The sequence below is a fragment of the Desmodus rotundus genome, chromosome 7, assembly GCF_022682495.2.
Source record: "Desmodus rotundus isolate HL8 chromosome 7, HLdesRot8A.1, whole genome shotgun sequence".
NCBI lineage: Eukaryota > Metazoa > Chordata > Mammalia > Chiroptera > Phyllostomidae > Desmodus > Desmodus rotundus.
The window spans coordinates 105542651-105556665 of record NC_071393.1 but is presented as its reverse complement, the minus strand read 5'-3'; the positions used below and the strand labels follow the sequence as shown (position 1 = coordinate 105556665).

The 14015-nt window shown below is 35.7% G+C and overlaps 1 protein-coding gene across 1 annotated transcript in view; it reads right to left on the bottom strand.

Annotated features, from left to right (window-relative positions):
- LRRC9 (leucine rich repeat containing 9) overlaps positions 1 to 14015 on the bottom strand; it is a 97064-nt gene that overhangs the window by 32112 nt on the left and 50937 nt on the right. Inside the window, exons 20-24 of the mRNA XM_053928858.2 lie at positions 13268 to 13393; positions 10903 to 11037; positions 9702 to 9879; positions 7289 to 7509; positions 5826 to 5948 (exon numbers count right to left, since the gene is read on the bottom strand). Coding sequence (XP_053784833.1) covers positions 5826 to 5948; positions 7289 to 7509; positions 9702 to 9879; positions 10903 to 11037; positions 13268 to 13393 — 783 coding nt within the window. The remainder of the gene's footprint in view (positions 1 to 5825; positions 5949 to 7288; positions 7510 to 9701; positions 9880 to 10902; positions 11038 to 13267; positions 13394 to 14015) is intronic.

The following is a 14015-nucleotide window of genomic DNA, read 5'->3' as shown; positions in this document are numbered from 1 at the left end:
TCCAGGTTGTTAACAGAGGCCAAGTAGGGGAACCTAGACCTCTACTTCCCACCTGACAGCAACACAGTGGTGCCCCATCTCCTCACTGGTGCAGTGTCATGGGAGGTTTGCTGAAATAGATTTAAATAAGATCCACAGTCTCTAATGTAATACCCAAGATGTCTGGAATATAATAGAAAAAATTTAAAATACCAAGAATCAGGAAAATCTCAACTTGAATGTGAAAAGACAATCAACAAACAGCAACATTGAAATGACAATGTTATAATTATCTGACAAGGATTTCAAAGCAGCCATCTAAAAATGTTTTAACGAGCAATTATGAACATGCTTAAACCAAATGAATAAATAGAAATTCTCAGCGAAGAAATAAAAAGAGTCAGCAAAAAATAAAAGATGTAAAGAAATATCAAATGGAAATTTTAGAATTGAAAAATACTATAACCAAATAAACACAATAGATGGGCTTAACAGCCAAATAGACAGAGGAAAGAATCAGTAAACTTAAATATAAAAATAGAAATTACCCAACATGAGCATAAACAAGAAAACAGACTTTAAAACAAATGAACCTCACCTTACCAAGATAGAACACATTCTGAACATATGGGACCGTAACAAAAGATTTAACATTGGTAACGTTGGATTCCTCGAATGGGAGGAGAAATCGAGTGGGGTTGAAAAAGTATTGGAAGAAATAATGGCTGAAATGTCTCCAAATTAGGAAAAAGCATAAATCTACACATTCAAGAATCTGAGCAAACCCCAAAAGAGGAACCCCACCCCAAATCCATGTCAAGACATATAATCATAATGAAATTTCTGAAAACTAAAGATAAAACATCTAGAAAGTAGTGAGAGAGAAATGAATCTTACCTATAAAAGGAAAACAGTATGAATTATAACAGCTTTCTCATCAGAAAACATGGAAACCAGAGAAGGTTGTAGTTATCATTCAGAGAATGTTATGTCACATTCTTCTGTTTCAAAAGAATTGTCAGCCCAAAATCCTATCTATATTCAGAGAAATATTATTCAGAAATGAAGAGGAAATTAAGACATTGTTAGATGAAGGAGACTAAGCAAATTTGCTGACAGCAGATCTTCCCTAAAAGAATGGCTAATGGAAGTTCTTAATACAAGAGAGAGAGAGAGAAAAAAAGGAGGGCTCTTGGAATACTAGGAAAGAAGAAAGCATCCTGGGAAGATGTAAAAACAACAAACTTTCCTTTCACTCTTGAATTTTCTAAATTATATTTAATCAGTTGAAGTAACAAAGCATATTGCCTGATGTGGTTCTCAATATATATATAAGGCAATAAGGAAATATTGATGGCAATAAGAGAGGAGAAATAAACTTAAAAGCAAGTAAAGTTTCTAATACTTCACTCAAATTGGTAAAAAATGTCTACACTAGTAGACTATAATGTTACATATGAGTATATGAAATGTAATGCCTAGAGCAACCAGTAAAACATATATATATAGGTAAAACAAAAAACAAAATAAAATTTTGTAAAATGTCCAAGTAGCTCTCTAGAAGCTTTATTTTTTCCAAAAAAGAAAAAAGAAGAAATAAATTAAGGAAATGAACAGAAAACAAAAAATAAAATGGCAGACTACAGCACTCACGTGAATAATTACCCGAAATGGAAATGGTCTACACTCATCATTTTAAAGATAAAAATTGGCAGTGGAGAAAAGAACGTGACCCAATTGTATGATGTCAACAAGAAACACATATCAAATATAATGCTATGTGAAGGTTGGAAGTAGAAGGATGGCAATAGATATATCACACAAACATTAATCAAAAGAAAACAGGAGTGGCTATATTAATATCTGATAAAATAGACTTCGATGCAAAGATAGTTATCAGGGACAGAGAGAAGCATTACATACTGATGAGACGGTCAATCTGCAGAGAAGACGTGACAATCCAGACGGTGTATGCACCAAACAACAGAGCTACAAAGTGAAGCTACAGTCTCCAGTGTTCTGCCAAACGTTAATGTAAAGGTGTTTTGTAGGTATTTTGCTGTGATGGTATTTTGCAAGTCAAAGTTCCTAATTTGTTGACTTTCTTTTTTTTTTGTATTTATTTTTAAAATTTTAAAAATATTTTAATTATATTTTATTGATTATGGTATTACAGTTGTCCCAATTTTTCCCCCTTTGACTATCAATAAGGAGATTATCTTGGATAAACTGGGTGAGCCTGATTCAAGCAACTGAAAGGACTTTAAAGCAGAGCTGAGGCTTTCCTGAAAGACAGAAAAAATTCACCTACAGACAGCAGCTTTGGTCCATGACTATGAGTTGCCCATAAGCTTTTCTTGTTGATGGTTTGCTGATTAGATTTCAGACTTGCTTAGGCAGCCTCCACGATTGTTAGGTACTCCTTGTAATGATCTCTTAATATACATATACACACACACACATCTCCTACTAGTTATGTGTTTCTGGTTGAACCCTCAATGAACAATCTCAAAATAAGTTTAAAAAACATTAATTCAGTTTCAATGTCTCTGGTTATATTTTGTTTGCTTTTTTCTTTTGTTGATTATGTTCCAGTTAAAGGTGAGATCATATGGTATTTGTCCCTCACAGCCTGGCTTATTTCACTTAGCATAATGCTCTCCAGTTCCATCCATGCCATTGCAAAGGGTATAAGATCCTTCTTTCTCTCTGCTGTGTAGAGAGGGGAGTGGGGAGGGGATAGTGGGGAGGGGAGGAGTCTATAGGAGCTACTATAAAGGACACAAGGACAAAATCAAGGGGGAGGGTAGAAGTGGGGAAGGGAGGTGGGTTTGGCTGGGGTGGGGTGGAGGGATGGGGAGAAAATGCAGACAATTGTAACTGAACAAAAATAAATAAATTAATTTAAAAAATAATAAAAAGACCCATTAATTCAGGTTTAGGAATAGTATTGCTTTTGCATCTTTCATAATCATAAAAATAACATTTGATTAGTGTTTTTATAAATCAAAGACTAGCAATCTTTTTCTGTACTTTTCTTGTAAAAATAATGTTTAAAAAATACAGGTATGTAGAAAGAGTCTGTGTCCTCCCTTGGTTTCCACTTCACTCCAGAGAAAGCAATGTGATTATATGTCCAAAGAACCCTGGATAGAAATAGGCTCAACTGTCCAGGCTTTACCATTAAAGGTTCATGTCCTTTGGAATAAGGCATATAAATTCTCTGGAGTTCTTTGGGCTCATCTATAAAATAAAGGATTTGGACTATGTCATTTTTTTAAAGATTTTCTTTATTTATTTTTAGAGAGAAGAATTGAAGTAGAAAGAGAGGGAGAGAGATATCAATGAGTGGTTCCCACTTGCACATCCCCTAACTGGGGACCTGGCCTGCAACCCAGGCATGTGCCATGACTGGGAATCGATCCAGTGACCCTTTGTTTCACAGGCTGGCACTCAATCCACTATGCCACACCAGCTAGGCCTGGATTATGTCATTTCTAAAGTCATGTCCACTTATATCTTAAAATTGTACAGTTATTTTACTCTTCTATCTCCCTCTGCACCTACTTTTTGTGACTTCTTTTCCTCCTTAAGTTTCCTAAATGGAAGTTTTAAAGCCTCACTTGGATCTCTTTACTTTCTCTACTCTCTTACCTTAGACAATCTTATGGGTGCTCTTAGTTATAACTATCAACTTTTTTCAAATTACTTCCAAATCTAAAAAAATGTAAACTAATTTTCCATATTCTTCAACTGTCTGCTTGGCATCTTTGGACAGATGATCCACAATGATATGAAACTTAGTGTGTTCAACACTAATCATCTCATTTCTGAAAACTGCTTTCCTTGTGTTCATATTTCTGTTATGATATATCTTACTGGCATAGACTCAAACCTTGTAGACTTACTTTATTCTTCCCTGTCCCTACCCTTCAAATCTAATTGGCTGCTGCGTTCTGTCAGGTCTCCCCAGTATTTCTTATGCCTTTCAGCTCTCCATTTTAAAATCAATTCCCCTTGGTTCAGGTTCTCCTTACCTCACGTGTAGACTGTTCTAATAGCCTCATATTGGTCTTTCATCTATTACTGTAAACACTGCTGTTAGATTAAATTTCCTAATACATAGTTTTGAATGTTATCCCCCTACTCAATCTTTAATGTCTTCCCATTATGTCTCAATTAATGTGTAAATTATTCAGTCTAGTCCTCATGTTCTATTATTAATTCATGTATTTATACTCTACCTCATTCCACAAAGAATTTGTGTCAGCTTACAGGAAACACACATAATCCATCAGTAAAATAAAAATAATAAATAGTGAAGATCAGGACCGAGAATTATCTAAGTTAGAGTAGATTAAAACCAGGGAGAGGGGCAGATAGATCATAAATCCTACAGGGTTTTCTGTTACTGAACCATAAATTTGGCCCTGAGCCTTTAGGTAGTCCAAGTGAAAGGAAAATAGTTAAGTGACATTAATTGTCAGTGAGCAGGGCATAATTTCCCTTAGAGGAAAAAATGTTTTCCTCACTTATTTCTAAAAGCACTTTCCCTGTGGTCCTTCAGTGAGGGCCCAGAGAGATAAGAAGGAGAAGACCTGACCAACACCATTAGAGCTAATGCAACACAGGTTTCATGAGTCTCTTCTTAAAACCCCCTTCCATGAGAGCCCACACCTAAATAAAACCCAGTAGACAAGATTCTAGAGAAATTGTTTGTGTTGGGGGAGACTATTTCTGATTCTTCATTTTGAGGAGATTGCCCCCCAAAAGGCTAGAATTATTAGTAATCTTCTCAGAGCACCTCAGAGTCCCAAATAACCATGAACTATCAATTTTCTAGAAGATTTGATGAATTTTATTGTTAGACAGGAGCTAGGCAGCATTACATAGGGAACCTTTTTATTCTTCACATATTTGTCATGTACTCACCCTGTCACATGGAAGTCAGGAGCCCTGAATGAACTTAGTTGTTGTAGAATCCAAGTTTCCAAATATCGATTTCATGTTTAGTCACATGTTCTATGTTATTTTTCTTTACAACTTGTAATATCGACATATCAATTGTTGGCTCAAATACATTTTTCTTAAATATAACAACTGTATTTTTTCAGGAAATAAGAAGCTATTTGGGGGCCCAAGAGGATGATAGAGCTCCAGAGCAGTTTTTTTCTATCCTGTCCCATGAAAGTGTGCTTTTGACTTTTTAGCCATTGAATCAGTGGGTGCAAATGTGGGCAGCATCTTCTCTCCCCTGGCACCTCAAATTAGATGATTAAGAAGCGGCCAGTTACAATTACAATTATATCATCTAATTTATGGTGCCAGGGGAGAGAAGATGCTGCCTACATTTGCACGCACTAATTCAATTGTAACTGAATAAAAATTTTTAAAAAATTTTTTAAAAATTAAAAATAAAAATAAAAAACAACTTATAAAAAAAGAAGTGGCCAGATCAAAATTTTTTATTTAAATTTTATTTTTATTTTTGATTTTAGAGAGAGAGGAAGGGAGGGAGAGGGAGAGGGAGAGAAACATTGCTGTGAGAGGGAAACATTGATTGGCTGCCTCCTGTACATGCCTGACTGGGGACCTGCAACCCAGGTGTGTGCCCTGACCAGGAGTTGAACCTGTGACTTTTCGGTTTGTGGGATGATGCCTAAACAACTCAGTCGCACTGGCCAGGTCAGGTCTAAAATGTGCTTTGGACAACTAGATATTAATAAGCATAGAAAGTTTGGGTATCATATCAGTAATAAAGCAATGTTAAAAATAATTATGGCCTATGGCTATGTGAATGGCATGTATTGCGTATGAACCAAATGCTGAGTCATAAAACAACTTACAATTGAGACTCCATCCAAAGCTTTCAGTACTGGAAGGTGGAATATTACAAACAACCGGTAGTTTTCCTGATTCCATACAATAATATTTCCATATATGTTTAGAGTGACCAAGTTGCATAAACCCTGGGTAACAAAAATACATACATTTAAAGCAATATACATATGTGTATATATATATATGTGGATATATATATATATATATAGCAAATTTTCCCCTTAAGAGTTTAACCATCCTTGAATTTTAATATTTGAATTACCCTGAAATTTCATAGTGAGTTGAGTGCCTTTAAGTGTACTTTTTAGTGCAAGTGTTAACCTTTCAGACAATTAAGCTCTAATTTTTGTACAGTGTTTCAGTGGTCTGTGTTATATGCTGGTGCTAAATGTGTCATCTGTCCTAGTAAAGACTTGGAGGGAATTTAGCCAAGTTTAAAACAATATACTTTGTTTATGCAATAAGGGCTATTAAATAGTATGTGAATACAGTTATAACAAGAATGCAAAATACTCCCTCTGATGAGGGATAAAACTGAAGTGCTCCTACCTTCTGAGTGTAGAATTCAGCTTAAGGGAAAATGCTTTCTTATCAGACAAGACATTTTGGTGTGCCCCTGTCGTGAAGGAAGGGTGCTGAGTAGATGTGGCTGGGAGAGGTTAAGATAAGAAGGAATACGACTATTCTGCATCATAATGTGAAATGGTTTATTTTGTTGCTGTTATTGTTGAATAGGTTGCCTCTGCATCTTTAGAACTAGTTTATTGGAGTAGGATAGAGAGAAAGCTGAACTTAAGGAAAGATGGGAAGTGGACCTACATTTTCGCTAGGAGATAAAGTCCAAGAAATATGTTACAAGCAAAAGAAATGGCGTCATGGTGAGAGTTCCAGTGGTAGAAAATGGCCATCGAACTTTAGAAATGATGAAGTCACACATTACATTTGAAGTGAGTTCTTATTCTATGCTTTAGTGAACTTCCATTTCATTCAAGTAAAGATTGTTATACGGTAGTTTGAGTTAGCGGTTTCTTAGGGAAAATTAAACAGAGCAAAGCTGGTCAAAGTTGACCAGAAAGATGGAGCCACCAGTAAGAACAAGTAGGTAAGTTCTGCCTACCAAGAATTGCTTTGAGAACAGAAAATGTTAAAGAATCTTACTCTCCATCCAGCTTGGGGAATCCTTAGAAATACCAAGGGAGGCACTAGTTAGGAGGAATGGGGTTTGGATTATTTTATTTGAGTAATAAAAAAAATTTACCCATGGAGGTTGTCACCCTGGGGACAATTGTTTGGATGTATATATAGATCGAATGCAAATACATTTAAATAAATCTTATTATTCTGGCTTTTTATTTTCTTCTTTATATTTTTCTATATTTTCAAAATCCTGTACAGCAAACATTCATTACTTTTATTATATGAAGAAACAATATTTTTAAAAGCAAAAACATTACCCCAGTTTAGTCACCTTTAAATTGTAGATCTCCTGATTGAGAGCAACATAATTATTGCTTATGTATAATTCAATTAGAGTGACAGCTTTTTGTAAACCACTCAATGAAGTGATTCTGTTGTTCTCAAGAGAAAGGGAGTGAAGATGAAGCATGTTATCAAAAGTATGCTTTTCCAAACCGGTGAGAAGATTGTTATTTATGCTGAGGCGGGTTAATTTAGTTAGGTTGGAAATGCCTAGAAAAATAAGCAAATTCAAGAAAAGATTTAGACAGCACTGAAAGGTTAATTAAAAAAAAATAACTGTGATCATTTTACTATTTCTCTTTTCCTATATCAAGTGGCTTAACAGATTCTATAATATATATTAACCATCATTGTTTTTCCTTTTATTCAAGGATACAGTGTGTGTAAACTCCCATCTAATATGTTAAATTTCAACTTTGGATTTCTAAGTAGATTTCATTCTTAATAGGTGTTAAGGGAAGGTATTATGTAGGAAATACTACATTGTGCTTTCAAATAACCTTTAGGAGATACCATTAAGATTTTCACCATCACAGTCACACAAAGTTTTACACAAAGCTAAATATAATCACCAGCCCCCATTTTCAAACAAGGGAAAGGAACTGGAGTATAATAGTCTGGAAAGTATTCCTCACTATGGCATCATTTGTATTAGAAAGAACCAATTAGGCTAAGTGTACCTGTGTATGATTAAAAGTACTCTAAGACAGAGCCCTGACCGGTGTGGCTCAGTGGATGAGTGCTGGTCTGTGAATCAAAAGTACTCTAAGACAGAACTTTGAAAAATACCACCTATCACCACAATCTAACTCCTGTGTACATTACCTGGTGTAGGCACTTTGTAACTGTAGGTGAGAAGGTGAAGTTGAAAGGTAAGAACTTTGTAGTAAGAGTTGGTTTTAAATGTATCACTACTGGGTTTGGGACCATAGGTAAGTGTGTAAAATGATGTAATCTCTGAGCTTCATTTTCCTCATCCATAAAATGGACATACTGAAATCTACATGTAAGGGGTTATAGAATTAAATGGAATGGCATCTGAAAAGCATCAGTTATGGCTTTTGGCAAATAATTGGTCCTCAATAAATTTTATTCACTCCCCTTTCACACCATCTTCTATTATAGGACTATGCAATGCTAAAAGTAAATCCACCTACGGCATGTTACGATAAAACTATCAAAGCAGAACTTCTTAAATGGATATTAAACCTATCTATGTCTGAAAAACAGAAGAGCAGTATCTGTTGAAGTCTAGGGGGTAGCGATCTTCTCTGAAAAGTGGGTATAAGGAAGGTGGGTAGGATTGGTTGGAGGATTCTTCCCTTCAGTGGGATTATGGAAGGAAATAAAAAGGAAATGGCATTCTCAATTGTATACATAAAGCAAAGCTAACACCCCTATTGTACAGGAATGGAAGACTAGTGATGGTTCTCTATACCAATGTCTGAGCTACCCTCAGGTTCACTCAACTGGAATCTATGGAGAGGCCTGGGAATCCGTAGGGATTCCTAAGGGATCCTAAGGGATCCTTATGCTCAAGGAACTTTAAGAAATATATTGTTAACAACCATTAAAATAAAGTGTAACTAATGTTATACATGTTGTTTTAAAAGACGTCTAATATTTGTTTTTGCATATGTAATTTTTTGAAATATAATTTTCTATTTTATGTAAAAGGTAGTATACGCACATGCTAAAAATAATCCAACAATTTAAAAGTGTAAATTAAGTCTCCTTTCCAGCCATATTCCGATTCTTATCTTCTGTCCTGCCAAGGGCAACCCTGTTACTAAAATGCACATCCAGAAGTGTCTGATACCCAGATAAGTATGTGTGTTTCTGTGTGTTTTTGTGTGTGTGTGCACACTCAGACATTAGCAGAGCTGTTTAATTGTACTTGCAGGTGGATCCACATAAAAGTTTATATAGTACATTGGACTTTCAGTCCCTTGTGAATAAAGTTTTCATTTTTGTTAAAGTCTTCAAATTTCAAAATGTAACCTTAATCCCATATTTTGAAAAATGAACTGGGTTGTTTTATCCTTTTAAAAAGCACCTCACTCATTCATTCATTTTTCAACTCTACAAATATTAATTATGGCCTAGTTTATAGTGTGCAGGTTTGGTAATAGATGGTAAACACTGGCAGAGAAGGGAGAGGCAAGGTGGAGAAGGTGCAAGTCCACTGGCTGGGCTCATTATATTTCAGCAGGTGATCACTGACCCCACCAATACGTGTTGAGAATACTCTGCTCCAAACCTTTTTGGAATTTCTCTGGAGATTTCTCTGGAATTTCTCTGGAGATTCATCTGCTGAAATTGTGTCCTCAGTGTTATTCATTTTTTGCTCTTCTCAATGAGACGTTCATATTCTAAGACTTTCAGTTTCTCAAACGCCTTACCTTCTATCTTTGAGATGCAGTTTCCATCCAAGGTGAGCTCTTCCAAATTAACACAGGAGTCCAAGCCCTCCATTTTAGTGAGATTATTGTTGTTGAAGGACGCCCATTTCAAATTTTCCAACTTTTCTATGTTTGTGATTTCAAAGAGATGTTGCCCATCTAAATTTAAGGCAGTTATCTGTAGAAAAATTAACATTGTAAGTTACTTCTGAATTTATTGAATTAATAAATTCAATGTTATGAGATAAAAAGATTAGTGAAATAATTCAAATGTGGTGACATCAAAGGAACTCCTTCACCATAAAGATTTTATAAAGTCCTTAGGTTACAAAAAAGTAAAATTTGACAAGATTGTAACTCCAGAAGGGACGTATATGATATTTGGACATTGTGCTGCACCGGTCAGATTCTCACTGCAGGGAAGGACTTGTCCCAGCTGCTGGAAATGCTTTCACAGAGGGCATTCAGCTGTCAGTCCCTTCAGGGACAGCCTCAGCTGCAGAGAGCTGCCATGTCCAAGGTCACGCTCCTTCCCAGGTTGGCCCACATCCAATGATGGAGAGATATAAAGGCCCGGCCATCTCAGTCCAACTCGGGACAAATTTAAAGGGCCATTCTAATTCCAGAAGTCTCTGTATGGTCAGTCTTGGCTGTCACTGGACAAGCATCACAGCTAAATATCTGTATGTAATAAAAATAATGCCACCAATATCCTCCATTTTCAAGGTTCATCTTTTCTTAACTCAGTTTCTATCTTTGGCAATAGATATAATGCTGCTTTATGCAGCAAGAGGCTGCTAGTGCTCCAGAGCCTTCCTCTTTATCTTTGGCTGAATTCTGACTAGTTCTCGATTCCCTTGCCAGAATTCTTGATCCCTTTTACCTTGCCACCCAAACTTTTCCTTTGCCCTCTGACTCTGAGCTTTAAAGTTTGCTTGCTTATTTTGACACATTATCAGAATTCACTCTTTGGTTTTGTAGCCTACTTTTATGCTACATCTCCAACTCTATGGTGACTACCATCAAGGCCTAGCCCCCGTAACTTAACTAGACACAACTTGACCTCCTTATTTAATTTTAATTTGGCTTTTCCAATTTTCTCCCACTTACCTGTGTCCTCTTTATGATACACAGACCAAAGCTGACTAAAAATTAACTGGAATTAAGCTTTTTGATTGGGTTTAATAGAATTAGCCTTTACCTTCAAGTACCAGTTTCCATTCAGATGGGAATGTGGTCCTAACTTTGAAATCTGTGTCATAATTTTGGCAGAAGGCCATATACTAAGTATCCGTGGTCTCTCCTCTTTAGTGCTAGAGTGCTGTAAGAGAGATAACTAATAAAACAAACAAACAAAAAACATGATGAAAAAAGGAAAGGGCATATGTAAGTTCATTTACATATAGTTAAACGTACTGTTTCCTAGGTTGGCCCAATGAATAATTTAAAAATATAATGTTATCGCTGCCTTAAAATGTTTTCAATGTCTAGATAAACCTTAACTTATGTATTTCACTCTATTTTTGTTTTAACAGATATTTAACCATTACAAAATAATACTTATAAAACTGTGAAAGGAATACCGTAATACAAATATCCATATAATCCATCCACGAAACCAGTTTGAGAGCTAGAATATTCCTACTACCCATCCTAATCCTTTTCCTCTTTCTCCTCGGAAGCCATCACTCACGTGAATTAGTTGATCCCCTAAGAAGTGATCAAATGATCTCAGATTTTGTGTGTGCCCTTTGCTTGCTTTATCGACCTATGTTTGTATCCCTAAACAATGTCATTTAGTCTGCACGTATTTGAACTTCATGTAAGTGAGTGATACGTATGAAGTCTCCTATGACTTTTTTGCTCACCATCATATTCATGAAATTCATCTATGCTGCTGCACGTAGCTGTAGATCATTCACATGTCATGCCACATAGCATTTCCTGTCAACTCCCTTGTTAATGAACACTGGGGCTAATTATAGTGTTTTTGCGACTGTAACATTCCTGTCATGAACATTATTGTGCCCAACTCCTGGTGCACACGGTAAAAGTTTCTTGCAGGGGTGTCCAACCTTTTGGTGTCTCTGGGCCACACTGGAAGAACAAGAGTTGTCTTGAGCCACATATTAAATACATTGTGACACATAATCACACAAAAATATCTCATAACATTTTAAGTGAATTTATGATTTTTGTGTTGGGCCGCATTCACAGCCTTTCTGAGCTGCAAGCGGCCCGCGGGCTGCAGGTTGGACACCTCTGCTTAGAGTATGGACAACTTGCTGAGTTACGAGGTATGTATACATTCAGCTTTACTAGATAATGCCAAATTGCTTTTCCAAAATGGTTGCATCAATTGTAACCATTACTTCAGATCTTTGTTAAAACTTGATATTGTCAGGCTTTAAAATTTTTGCCAATTGGTGGCTCTGAATTGGTAGATCATTGTAATTTTAAAGTTCATTTTCTTGAATACTAATGTGGTGGAGCATGTTTTCTTAAGTTATTTGGCTGTTCTGGTTTTCTTCCCAATGAAGTGACTGTTTAGATCTTTTGCCCATTTTTCTGTTTGATGGGTTATCTTTTTCATGATATGTTTTGGGTAGATAAAGAATATCTGTTGTTAGATGTGTTGCAGATTTCTTTTCCCAGCATGTAGCTTGTCTTTTCAGTTTCTTCATGGTGTGCCCTTTGAGGCAGAGGTGAATTAATTTTAACTTAGACAAATCCAGTCTCTTATAGTTTATGCTCTTTGCTTCTTGTGCAATAAGTTCTTCCCTAATTCAAGATCATAATGATAATCCCTGATATTTTCTTCTAAAAAATTTTGGTTTTTCCTTTTATAGTAAAGTTCTTAATGTACTTGTCCCAGTGCCTTTTATTGACTAGCCTCCCTGATTTGTAAAGGCAGCTGTTATTTACCAAGTTTCCATGTATGTGTGGGTCAATATTGGGTCTTTACATTCTGTTCTTTCGGTCTATTTGTCTAACCCTGTGCCAATTCCACGTTGTCTTAAAGGACTTAGTGAGTTTTGATTTCTGGTAGGGTAAATCCCCAGCTCTTCTTAAGGAGTCAATCGTGTTTTTAATCAACAAAAAATTTCTTTCCTTCAGTTTGAATAGACCCAAAATTAAACATCACATTGTTTAAGGAACTAATATTTAAATACCCCAAAAGAAATAAATAGCTAGAAAACTAGACTAGAGATATTGAGGATGTTGAAGCTACTTTGGCCAAAGTATAGTAGTATTAATCTGAGTAATACAGACCTTTCTCCTCCCCAAGTTAACAGGTTTTGTTTTTTTCAACCACATACGTATAACGTCAATTCTAAGTAGATAACTCCCTAAATGATTTCTCATGGCCTCTAAGTGTACCTTATTTATAGAAAGTTAAATGGGATACATTTAAAAAGAAAAAATTCCAGTGATATGATTGTAATATGTTAATTGATTTTTATTAGCATGCTAAGAGGACATAAAACAGTAACAAAATAAGAATGTTAAAAATATTATTTTTATATTCTGAATAGCATAAGAAATATTAAATAATAAAATCTAACCTGAGTAATCTTCGTTCCACTAATAAATTTCATAGCTGCTGTGGCTTCGTCTTCAGAAATTAGGAGCCCGTCTAAATGAGTAAGGGTCTTCAATCGGCCAATAACACTCAGCCTTAATGTGGCTGGCTTGGGAAAAATAACAAAAAGTTAATTTCTACAAAATGTTAATATGTCGAGGTATGGAAAGGAGTGCTTCTTCAGTCCTTCCTATATAACTTAAAGGTATGCATCTCTTATTTTATTATATATCTAAAAATAAAGGCTTCACTTAATTTTTTACACAATAACTGGAACTAAATTATATTTATGAATTAATCTGTTCTGTGTGCAGGTGGATTGCTCTCCTCCTATAAAGCGGAGAGCTTCCCATAAGCTGCTGAAAAGTGACGATGGCATGAGTGTTCGCAGAAGAAATGCAGCTCCTTCTTTTTATCTGGATCAGCAGTCAGCTAGTCAGCTCTGGGTGTGATTCAATACAGCTCTTCAGCCCTTGATATTTAATTTGGCAACAGGGAGATGGCTACACTGTGATCATTCCGGAAGTCTGCTTTGGCAAAAGAAAAATATCCTATCCTTCAATTTCACAGAGCAAAATGGAAGAATACAATAGATACAGTAATATGGCCAACTGAATAGAACCAATGATGCCTTAGTACCTTTTTAAAATGTTGAATACAGTCTTATGTACATTTTTGCAAAACAAGGAAGGGAGGATTCTTGAAATTATAAACCTGGGGATTGTTTTGAA